This window comes from Mycteria americana, chromosome 8, assembly GCF_035582795.1.
Source record: "Mycteria americana isolate JAX WOST 10 ecotype Jacksonville Zoo and Gardens chromosome 8, USCA_MyAme_1.0, whole genome shotgun sequence".
In the NCBI taxonomy this organism is placed as follows: Eukaryota; Metazoa; Chordata; class Aves; order Ciconiiformes; family Ciconiidae; genus Mycteria; species Mycteria americana.
The window spans coordinates 38381525-38393641 of NC_134372.1; the positions used below are offsets into that span (position 1 = coordinate 38381525).

At 42.7% G+C, this 12117-nt stretch overlaps 2 protein-coding genes across 2 annotated transcripts in view; one reads left to right on the plus strand and one right to left on the minus strand.

The window, feature by feature from the left end:
* Window positions 1-961: 961 nt before the first annotated feature.
* On the plus strand, window positions 962-6679 carry CEBPG (CCAAT enhancer binding protein gamma). Its single transcript, XM_075510764.1, has 2 exons — window positions 962-3589; window positions 4530-6679. Exon 2 carries the CDS (start codon window positions 4640-4642, stop codon window positions 5090-5092), a length of 453 nt encoding a protein of 150 aa, XP_075366879.1. The 5' UTR covers window positions 962-3589; window positions 4530-4639; the 3' UTR covers window positions 5093-6679.
* Window positions 6680-10336: 3657 nt separating this feature from the next.
* PEPD (peptidase D) overlaps window positions 10337-12117 on the minus strand; it is a 144881-nt gene continuing 143100 nt past the window's right edge. Inside the window, exon 15 of the mRNA XM_075510771.1 lies at window positions 10337-11026. Coding sequence (XP_075366886.1) covers window positions 10877-11026 — 150 coding nt within the window. The 3' untranslated portion in view covers window positions 10337-10876. The remainder of the gene's footprint in view (window positions 11027-12117) is intronic.

The window sequence follows — 12117 nt, forward strand, 5'->3', positions numbered from 1 at the left end:
TCTATCACAGAAAGCCTGACGTTGGTTTTAGCTCTGACATCTGGTGGGAAACGGCGGTCATAAAACAACTCAGTACTCCGCTCAGTAATAGTGCCATGCTGGTCATAACGCCTCTTTAGAAAGTATAAAAATTCGTAATTTGAAAAACTTTCAGATTTAAGGAACTGATTCATCTTTAGAAATAGCTACCTTCATTATAATTCAAAAGACAGAGTCAAATTGGTACCTCCTCGCCTCCTGGCATCTGGGATTGTTTGTGATTCTGTCATCAAGACTGCTAGCCTGCAATTAAAATACATACTTTAGATGTTCTGAGCACATTTTCTTAAAGATGTTGGAGTGTGTTTTTCATTAAGGTACATGGAAAAAATAGAGATTTTGAGAAAAATATGGGAAAGTGATGTTGTCAGCTATGGCAACAGAGGATAGGTTTCAGCTACGTAGTCTCAAAAAAGTTGTTGCCTAGCCTTCAGTATGTGAGAGTTACCATCAACTCTTACTAACTTGCCTGTGAGAGTGTCCAGAAAACCATGCAGGAGTGGGCTCTCCCAGTGTTCAGCAAATGTATGCCTGGAGTTTTATGCTGTCATTCTTTGTACAGGGTCACCTGGATTTAGAGTCAGATCCTACTGGGGTATTCCTACTGAAGTGAAGGAGAAGGGAGGCCACCTATTGCTGTTCAGATTGGGACTGATTTTGCATTAGACAAGAGAGCTGAGTAAATTTGTGCAATAAAGTCATCCTGACTAATGATCAGAATCAACACAGTCACATCTCAGCAAAGGAGCAGAGAGAAGTGATTTGTATTTTTTGCTGCCAAGTAAAAAAAAATACTGATTTAATTAACAAAACACATAATTTTCGTTTTTGTCAGAACAAACATTTAGAAGTGGTTTTTTTTTTTTTTTTTTTTTTTTTTTTTTGGGTGTGTGTGAAAGATAATAAAGGCCTTGATTTGCTTGGGAGTCTCTGTGGTCCCTGAGGAGCACTGTCAGACAGTAAGAAACATCTCTCTGCCTGAGAAGACATCTCTGAGTTACCAGCTATTATGCTGTAGTGGGTGGCCAGTTGGTGTCCTGGGCGGCCAGTTGGTGGCCCAAGGAGAGAACAAGGCAGTTCTAACTGGCCACAGGAAACACTACCATGTGCTGGGTGGAACCAGCCTAGGGCTGTCACTGAGCTTAAGCTAATGAGCAGCTTTATGGGAACAAGATGCTCAGAAACTCTGGCTCTCTGAGGAGCTGCCTCCTGCTGTGCTGGGGCTATCACCCATTCACAGCAAACCAACCTGTTGGCAGAGAGGAGTGGAGCAGCTGTGTTTGTGTGGCATGGTATCTGAGAAACAAACTCTGAGACCCATCTGCCTCCCCACCCTCATGGCCTCTCCCAGTTACTGTGTCTTTTACCTCACCCTTCTTGAGAGCCCCTTCTGTATGTCTCATACCTGCTGCCTTTAAATGTCCTTGCCGTATTCCCTGAAGGATGCCCCATAGCACCTGTCGCTATCCAGGATATCCTTCCCTCTCGTGGTTCTGTTGAAGAACTGACAATTGGTAATAGGGATCCAGCCTCCAAATAACCAGGTGGAAAAATTAGTTTCAAGCCTCAAGTGTTACCACTCCTGGGCTATCTGTGATGCGGTACAGTTAGTGCTACTTGCTTTGCATAAACATTAGTTGGAGCAGGACAGGAATCCAGGTGTCATCTCTACCCAGTAAGAGTTCTGATCATCAGGCCAGATAAGCGCGTCTCACTCAAGAAGTAGTTATTTGATACAAAATGGATCAGTTCCAGTGGGAAGGAATTGAGGGAGATCTGTTCTAGCAGGGCTTGAATGCTTGCTTGAGAGGTGTGACACTGGTTCATCTTCTCTGCTTCTATCTGTGTACTGCCCAACTAAAACATTCTATTAAAATTTGGTTTAATGGAACAAATAATTTTTCCTTTGCATTAGAGGGGAATTTGATAGAGATCTGAAGGGAATGTTAAAGCACTATTAAATAGTTTTAATAGCATAGAGAGAAATAGCACATGGAAGCCGGTGACATGAAGAAACTTGTTATATGTCAGGTGGGGTGCCTTTGGGGGCAGGAGCCACCCCTTCCTCTGTAGTATCTCATGAAGCACAAAAAGCTGCGTGAAAATGGTATGGGTTACTTAACTGGGCTGTCCAGATGAAGTTAGCAAGCACTGTAATGTGTTGAAATAGAAGAGACAGGAGAGCATGCTGTCTGACTTTGAAAAGATGCAAAAAATTAGTGGAAAAATTAACTTGTCGGAGGTGACTAACAGAGCTATATGCTCTTTGCGGGCTACAGAAATCCTGTATTTAAAAATAAAGCTGAGAAAAAGCCAGTGCATCTTGACTAAAAATGTCTGTGCAGTCAGACATGCAATACTACAACTGGCCCTGCCAGTCTGGTATTTGTGCACAGTGACATCTTGTTAGCTGTATATTCAGTTTAACTGCTGAACTAGCTTATTCAGTCAGCATCTAAGACTTAAACGTGGTTTGCAAAAGTTCCTTTAAGAGTTGAAATCAGGAAAATACTAAATACAAAGGTTAGGCATGTATGTATATAGATTTAGCTATACAGATGTCAAAAAGAGTTGATGGTCTCTTTCTGCTCTGAAATATGGAAGTGAAAAGATTTCTTGATAGGAGGGGTGTGGGTGTACTCACACATCTTCTTTACTTGTTTTAAGTGAGAAGACTTCTCGGTGACAGAGAATGTTAATTTTGAATAACATTCAAGCCAAACTTAATAGGCTTTTCCGTGAATTTCACTGAACCGCACTCTGCAGCTGCATCTTGTTCTGGCTCCCTCATTATGGAAGCAAATTTGCAATTGATCTAGACAGTAGAATGTTAACCTTTTTAATGATACCCTAGCAGAAGGTAAAACAGCAACTCAGACTGCTGAGAAAAACAAACAAACAAGAACAGTAAACAGCTGATGAACCCGTGAGTTTAGAATGACCCACAGCAGTTCATTTACTAACATCTCACCACATCCATTCATCAGCTAGACACAGGAGTACAGTCATCCATCTCTTGTGCGGTTACTGAGGCAAGCCATAATCCCTCTGTTGGACACTGCTGATACTGGGCGGTTAGCATTGCCCGCTGCTAACTTCAACTGCTTCCTTTCCCAGCAAGGTCCTCTTGAGGCTGGGCAAGGAGGATGTTGAACGCTAGTCGTATGATACTGCATGGGTGTGACAGAGCATAGGGCTGCACTGTTGCAATGCAACCTGATCTTGGAGTAGGACTGTTTTATGTCAGTTAGATACTTTTCTTTAACATGACAAGAAATCAACGCTCGTTTGACAGATCACTGAGTACTTTTCATTGGAGCCATAGGTAGGCATTTCAGGAACTTAGAACAACCCTGTTGCCCTTCCCCTCTTCTCTCCCAAACTTCTCTCCCAGACATTTAGGAGGTCATCCCGTGAGATGGGAAGAGAAGGGGAGCAGCTGTTAGCCTTGCCAGGGCCGTGTCCCTGCAGCAGCTGTGGTGGAGTCCTCCTTGTGCCACCAGTAGGGTCAGAAGCAGGCTGACCTCAGCAGCGGGAGAACGTGAGTCAGGTGAGAGGGTGTCCTGCTCGTCAGGCCTGTTTGTCTGCTGGAAAGGAGAGTGGACAATGACCGGTGCAGGAGCTACAGCAGGGGAACATATTTTGTGGATGAGTCAACTGTGGCTGCTGTCTTCCTATGGGTGGCAACAGTCCCATCTTTGCCGTGTAGTGATTCTCACGTTGCCATCACCCTGCATTCCTGTCCCACCTGCTCGTTACAGTACCTTTACAGGCTTAGCTTGTCTTACCTTGTTTGTGGTTGAAGGGGTTCCTTTAATGTCACTCAGTCACAGCCTTTGCAGCACACTACCTTTTTCCATAGATTATTTTTTTTCCACTCAGTACTAGGGAGACTTTAAAACAGTCATCAATTTGGACATAGTCTTCAAAAGCAAGTGCTGTAAGATGATCGAGGAAAGGTGGACTTGTCTGAGCACCCTCACTCCAGAGAAGAGAAACCAGGGAAGAATCTGTCTATGCATACACCCAGAGGGATGGTCTGAAGAGGACAAGGATCAAGTACTCCTGTTGGTCAAGAGTCAGGCTGTTAATAGGTTTAAGCTGCAGAAGGAGAACTCCAGTCTGAAAATTAAGAAAATTAAATAACTGGAGGAAAAGTTAGACAGTGGAACCTGTTGCCAAGACAGAGGTTGTGAAACTGGAGATATTCGAGGCTAGGCTAGACACCCATCCATCAGGGATGGCTTTGGAATAACTGAGTAGAGCCAGTGAACAATGCAAACAGCTTGACTAGATGACCCAGTAACAGTCCCTTCCAATCCAAATATATTCAAGAGGCTTCTGAAATGTAGTTGGCAGCTTGTCCACTTCCAGCACAGTTGTGATGTGTCACTGCCAGATGTACCATCAGTACCTTATGCTAAAGCCAGTGATGTATAAGACTGTAGCTGAAGCCAGCACCTTTAATAGCATTTTTTTTTTCCTACTAGGTTCACCTTGCCCTTAATCCATGTGAAGACCTGTTGGAAACACCTTCTAGAAACATAACAGTTTTCAGTTTCCTAATAAATTCTGTTGTGTCCAAGAAGAGCCTGTCCAAATGAGCAAGACATCCCAACAGAACACCGCTACAGATGCGAACGGAGTAAGCGTGATTCACACCCAAGCACACAGCAGTGGTTTGCAGCAGGTTCCCCAGCTGGTGCCCGTTAGTCCTGGTGGCGGAGGCAAAGCTGTGCCTCCAAGCAAACAGGGAAAGAAAAATTCCTTTGTGGATAGAAACAGTGATGAGTATCGACAGCGCAGAGAACGAAACAACATGGCAGTGAAAAAGAGCCGGTTAAAAAGCAAGCAGAAAGCCCAAGACACGCTGCAAAGGGTCAACCAGCTCAAAGAAGAAAATGAACGTTTAGAGGCAAAAATTAAGCTCCTGACCAAGGAGCTGAGTGTACTGAAAGACTTGTTCCTTGAGCACGCGCACAATCTTGCAGACAATGTGCAACCTGTTGGCACTGAAACCACCACAACAAATCCAGAAAACAATGGACAGTAGACACTGTTGCAACCTTATGAAATGAACTCTCGAGGTGCAGTGTGTCTGCGATGCCCATGCAGTAACCAAGCAAAAACTCTGTTCTTTTAACCATGGTTTTGCGGAGATTTTCTTCTTTTTAGGTTTAACACTGAAGATTTGATACAATTAAACCAGAAACTGCTTAGGGTATTTGTTTTAAATATTTTTATTCTCTAAAAGATTTATCTAATGCAGATCTAAATTCATAGTCAACAAGGAGCTTAGTATTAGGGAAATAGCATTTTCACAGAAATGTTCACTTACCTTCTTATAGTTTGCATAATGGGAGGAATCTGGCAGGATGGTTCACTGTAGTATCAGAAACTCATAATTGGATAAAGTGTCTTTTAAATACCTTCTAGTGTATTTAAGCCCTTTGTTTTCTCCATTACATATTACAAAACTGCAAAGGCCATGGAGGGTGTTTGCTTTCCTGTTTGGTGGACTGCTTTAAATCTGTAGAGCAAGTCCTATAAAGCACCACTTAGGTCTTTCCTGCCCAGTTATAGTTAATGGGGAGGGTGTAGTAATAGTGAGCTGGGATGCTTACTGCCGTTTTCTAGAAAAATAGCAATATACGATGATGATATATACAGGCAGTTGGCTTCCAAATGGCAAGTGAGTCTGAAGCATCATGTATAAGAGGTGAAGCAGCACATTGACAAAGCCTTTTAAGCCTGTGTTCACATTGCTCTCACAGTGACTGGGGCCTTATGAGAACAAGATTTTGGTTTTCAGAAAATGTCAAAATGCTACCAAAAAACTGTGCTCTGCAAAATTGCATTCTTGCTGGGGTGCAGGTATCAGGGAGAACAAAACGTGCAGCTTGGCTAAAGCAATGCAAGGGGTAAGACAGCATCTGTTCAGCCAGAATACATGGACCACTGCTTGTTGACATCAGCTCCATTTTCATGGCTGTTCAGATTTGTAACCAAGATCTTACAGAAATTCACAGTGATTTTAAAAATAAATGCCCCTAGTTTGAATAACTGATTCAGTGGAATTTCTATAGCCATCATACAGTTGTGTGAAGGAGTATCTTTGGTCTTGTTTTATTTTCATAAAAGTTTTTCTATAGCAACTTTTTTAATGCTAGTGTTAAGTCTTTGCCATGATCCATAATGCAGTGGTATGTACTATATTGAGGATTTAAACAATAAAAGTAAAGCAGGAACTTTGATGTAACCTTAATTTATTTTCATTTTTAAATATTTCATTGATGGTATGGTTGTGTTACATTTAACCTGTGTGTCTGGCTAGTGGATTATTAGACTGTCTTAATTTCCCTCCTACACTACCTTTTACCATAGATTTATTTTGTAGGATGCTTGTTTGCCTTGTATCTGTACTTAGAAAGAGAACTTGGATATTATCTCTATGAAGATGCTGTTAGAAAATGAAACCTTGAAAAGTTCTTTTTGAATTTAAACTTTTAATACATGCGGAAAACTTTTATGGATTGTTTTGGTAGTCTTTGTAAAAAGATACGGTTTTTTGGTTCTAGCTGCAGCTTAAATAGGTAGGGTTGAAATATCAGAAGCTAATAAAAAACCTTTTGCTTCTAGTGCTGGCCTCATTTTTCCTCCCTTTACTATTTCCCTCAAATGCAGAGGTGCCCACCTCAAGCAGCTGTCTTTGAGAAATCAGTGCAATGGTCTCCACTCCTGTCTTCCACTCAGGTTTTTACTCAATGGAAAGAATCAGAAACTCATTACAGTTTTGGCTGAATTCCTGATTTAACAACAACAAAAAAGACATTTAAGATGGAAAATGTACTGCAATTGAAGGCGGGGGGAAGGGGAGGAACAGAACACCAAAAACTACAAGGAAAAAGATGACCTGAAAGCATCTCATTTGTTAACTGTGCACCTACTCTGGTGCAAAAGGCAGGAGCTAGCTCTTCCCTGCTTGTCTGCTCTGTGAATTGGGACTATGTGGCCCTGTTGTCCTGCAGCTGGTTTGACAGGGTGATGTGGGGTCCTCCCCTAATAACCAGAACAGGGACTCCAAATCTCTGGTATTTGTTTCTGATTTTGGTGAAAATTATTTCTTAAATCTCTTTGAGTGGGAGTAATACTCTTTCTGATGCTCTGGAGGGTGACTTCTCCACCTGTTATTCCTGACAGCTCCAATTCCACTTCCTTCTTGTTTAAAACAAAACCACTGAGTTATGAAAAGTCATTTGTTTGCACAATGACATTTCTGGCTTAGCAGTCTCTGCATTTGCTTTGTTTGCCTAGGGAAGTGTGTAGGCTGTGTGCAGCACATCACTTTAATATGTGAAGCCATGGACCCAAGACTATAACAAACTATTATTTTAAATCTACCCTCAGTGAGAGTTTGGTGGCAAGAAAGGTGTTAGTCTATTACTCTAAGGCCCTCCTGCCAAAATAGCTGTCTCAGCCCCCTGAGGAGCAAAGGCAGAGGTGAGGCTTTCCCTCTCTTTGCCCCAAGGTGGAGCAGCCCAGGCTGTGTGACAGCAAAATGCCTCAATCTTACCCCTCCACTGCAAGGCCCAGGAGAACACCCATACCTAGGTGACTTGGACGATCCTCTCTCCTTCCTAAAGAAAGGCTGGAATAAATAAATACACATCTACACAAGAAAATTTCAGTGTAGGCCTATAAAAGTTCAGGTTTTCCTTTTGACACATTTTTCTTAACAACTATAGTCTGTGACAGCATACAGTGCCTGTCACTACAAGAAGGAGCGTTACAGCACTATACGTTTCACCAGGAAACCTTATTCCTATTTTCTCACTGTACCACTAAGAGAACAGATCTACTCTAGCCTCCACGAGCACTAGGAGGCTCTACCACTTTAACTATACCCTGTAGCTGCAGCAGTGTAATTGGAGTGGCAGATAAATCCAGAGTGCATCCAACCCCAGGGAGCTGAAGCAATTTAAGTAGTTCAGAAGTGCTCGGACCTTTCTAAACACACAAACTTACTCAACATAACACACTCTTTCTGTTATTTTGGTGTCGCTCTATTCAAGTCTGTTTGTACCAAGGGGAAAAGGCATTTGGGAAAACATGATAGCTAACACCCTAAAATATCTTAATGTAGTCAAAAAGAAAGTTTGCCAGAACCTGTATTTCCCCCCCACAAGTACATTTTAAGTGTATTAAATATCACTTTGCTTTTTTTTAAAGGCTTACTTCCCTGCCCCCCCATGCTACTTTAGAAAAAAGTTCTAATTCACTTTTTGCTTAAGTGGATAAAAATTATCATAATTACAGAACAGACTTCTGGAAGGAAGGATGAAATTTATATTCACCAAGTTCATGGGCCTGATTATGAAGGAAAATGGGAGACTGTGCACCATCCCAGACCGAAACACATCCACGTCTTGGGCAAGCAAAACAACAGAGAAGCCGGTTACGTGAGCGCGTGCCTTCCCCCCCAGAACTCGCGGCAGGGGTTGTTCGCTGGTACATGTCGAAGCAGAACCAGTTCTGCCTCCTGCAGCACGCCAGATTGCTCGACCTGTTCTGCAGCAGCAGAGCCCGATATTTGCCAAGATTAATCACAGGCAGGGAAAGGCCTATTAACTAGACTGGGGTTATGGCTTAGTTGAAGCAATTCCAAAACTCTTTTTTTGAAAATCTGTGAAGTGTTACTTTAAAATAGTAACTGCGATTGAACCCAAGCAACAGCAGGTTTCGGAGTGCCCAAAGCAGTGAGTGATCCCATGGGTGTGTTCAGAGTATGCCACAGGAAAGCACTTTGACGTGGAGGGAACAAGGCTGAGGCCACGAGCACCGTCTTGCAGTGAAAAAACCTCCGGAGTTTTAGGGGGAGATGAATCTGGAGCAGTACCAGTGTAGCTTCTGTGTTCTGCAAAGCTCGTATCTGCAAAGCTACGAAGGCAAAGCCTGATGTCCTCTGCACAAATACTACATTTCAGAGGTACGAGACTTGCAGTCACCACAGCAGGAAGCATTAGCGCAGTTGCACATACAAGCTGCTGGTCTCACACCTCCCCCCCTCCTTGCCCCTTCCCTTTTGCAGTTGAGACCTCCTGCACTTGCCTCTTACAAACCAATGCCGAGCAACCTTTAAAAAAATGTAAATAGGCTAATTTGTTAATAAAGTGACATGAAACATGAGGAGTGAAGTCCCCTGGATTACTTCACAATGTGTTTCTTTAGTCTCCAACATGCAGTTTCCTATTTAGTAATGGGTCACCAAGCTGTTACAAATAAAGAGCAGGTTCTCATCACACAGATCAATCCAATTAGCAAAAAGAGCTCTCTGTAGAGCAACACATTTGACAATTTTTAAGGAAATTATTTCAGACCTAAATCCAGCCCCAGGTGGGGGGCACAAAGACAGCAACACAGTAGTTTTTAACACCGTCCAAGCCCCTGTTGTGTTGTATGCCCCACGTAAGACAGGTGCTTGCAGGCACCCAGAAGCTCACAGTTGGTCCCATCGCCTGCATGCCAGCTCCAGGATGTGAGCAACAGAACCGAGATGCTGAGATGATCAAGTCAGCCATTCCCTTCACAGAGGGAAAATCCCCATCTGGCAAGCACTAAGACCCAGAAAGGCCCTGATATCCTGCTGTGACTTCAGTTCCCCCTGACGCGGCAGAGGGATGCTCTGAAGTGGCTTTGCAGTCAAACTGTGCAACGGAGCCTGAAGACTGAACAGGAGTTTTGATGTGCTCATAAAGTGAGCAAGATTATTTTTATGTAGTTACAGCAACTAGTGCTATTTTATGATGCAAGAAATGTATTTATTCTCCTGCAGGCTGATGAACACCTACAGTAAAGAAAGGCTTCTCTGGGTAATTTAAATCTTGCATGAATTGAAAATCATTTTATGATCATTATTAATATGTTTGTGGTGTATCCAAATAAAATTTACATGATTTCATTCTGAACCAGCTAACACTGGACAGTTAAAAATAACTCTATCATCCTGCACAGCATATGCTGCTGAATGACCCTGAGCCCTGCAGCAAAGATACTCCCTTCTTGCAATTTCTAAGGCTCGTGAACACCACAGCAATCTATGTTTTTAAGGAACAAATAGATGGACAAATCTAATAAGCATCAGGCTGTGTGTGAAGGATCAGTACACCCACTACCCAGAGCAGAAAAATCTGGCTAATGAAGGGTCAAAGTTTCCAGAGCACAAACTAGTAGAAAGGTCAGATAAAGAAGCAGGAACGGGAGCAGAAGAGCATAATGATCACAAAGTTGTGAGCATAAATGATGCCAAGGATGAATTTTAATAAAAATTTGATCCTGTTTACTCCATTGACACTGAAATAAGATCTGTAAGAAAAATATAAGTGTCATTATGTCCACTGAGAACAGCTGATTTTTCTTCTATGTTTTTCACAATACTTGTGATGAAGTTTAAAAAAGGACTTAGATTGTTACAATTGCTGACAGAATTCAGATAATCCATTTGGTATTTTAAAGAGTCTCAATCATCAAAATTCACATTTAATTGCAAGATATGTCTGAGCTGAGATTTGACAGAAGTATAAGCCCCACTGATAATGCAGCAGGGTTATTCAGGTGGCACTTGGTAATGTAAACGGCTGATTGCAAGCAACAGCGTTTGAATTACCTGGATATCAAGTGCTGAAGCCTTCTACCTTCATTTTTAATGAATGAATCATTCCACTAATAGCCTGCCTGCCTCTCTTACTATTAAGAATTGGAAGCATTTTATTTTATATGCTGCAGCATTAAATCAGAACGATGACTGATTAGTGTGAGACAGTAAATATCATCCTGAAGTTTACTGCTTTTGGCTGGAGAGGCAGTCAAATGACTTGGCACTGCTTTGGCCTTCTGCCATGAAAGCCTCTATTTCTTCAACAGTACGTGGGACGCATGTTAGCAGCTCCATTCCACTGGCTGTCACTGCGATGTCGTCCTCAATCCGGACCTGTTACAGAGAACACGCGGTTACCAAGGTATTCCAGCTGGGGATGAGAAGCACATCAGGCAGCAACAGCAGCGAGAGCACAAGACGTGTTTCAGTCTGCGGTGTTGATACAACACCAGGCAGAGCAACATACTGCGAGCACCGGAATTGCCCATCACCACCAGCAGTGTGGTGCAGAGCTCTGTAGGGTCCGATCCCCCTTGGGCCACTGGCCCCCGCCACCCTCCTGGGATCACACAAGCTCCATGGTGAGCCCCAGCAGAGCAGTCCCACAGGAGGTGGTGGCCCCGCAGGTGACTCAGGTGGAGCCTCTGCTACGTCGGGTACACCGGGGACAGGCTGAGCAAGATGCTGCATCAGTGAGCTCATGCTGCGTAATTATACGGGGCCAATAAATCTTAACCCCCTGACATCAGGAGCAGCAAAAGGGACATTCTCCCCTGAATTTGCCTCCAGCCTTGCTAGCACATGGTTTGCTAGGGACAGGTTCAACAGCAGTGCCTCCTGACGCCCGAAGTGCCTGTTCTCGAAGCGGTCCTGTTGCTGAGCTGCAGTTAGCTGCTCTTTGCACTTAAACATCACATTCTCTTTTCTCTAAACACAATAAACTTTCAGAGGAGGAACTGCAACATGAAATAGCTTGTAGCTGATATTCCAAACATTGAATTTTGAGCTGATGAGAAAGTCCTAAGCAGGTCAGACATTCCTTTTAAAATACAATCACTACATTTCAAATCATGCAAGGCAAAAGCAGATCCTCTCAGTTTTCCAGCTCTTGTTCTGTTAAAATTAAAAGTATGCTCCATTTTCTGTTTGACTCTAATCTCTTCTTACCAGTAAATATGCCTACACAGTCACTTCCCGTTATCTTATCAGAAAAATGTTAGTAAGTCGCTAAGCTGCAATAAAAGCAATTTTAGTAAGTGTAAATCCAAGAGAACACAAACTCTGGGGACTCCCACCTTACAGTTGCTTTAATTGTTTCTGACCTCTTGACATTTTCAACTAAAAATAAAGTTGGTTAACATTTGTACTCCTGATTGCAAAATAATCCATTTGTTCAAACAAAATGAGTCATCCAGTCCTTATTA

Bases quoted from the DNA above. Each gene is read 5' to 3' on its own strand.
- CEBPG (XM_075510764.1), top strand. From the start codon at position 4,640: ATGAGCAAGACATCCCAACAGAACACCGCTACAGATGCGAACGGAGTA.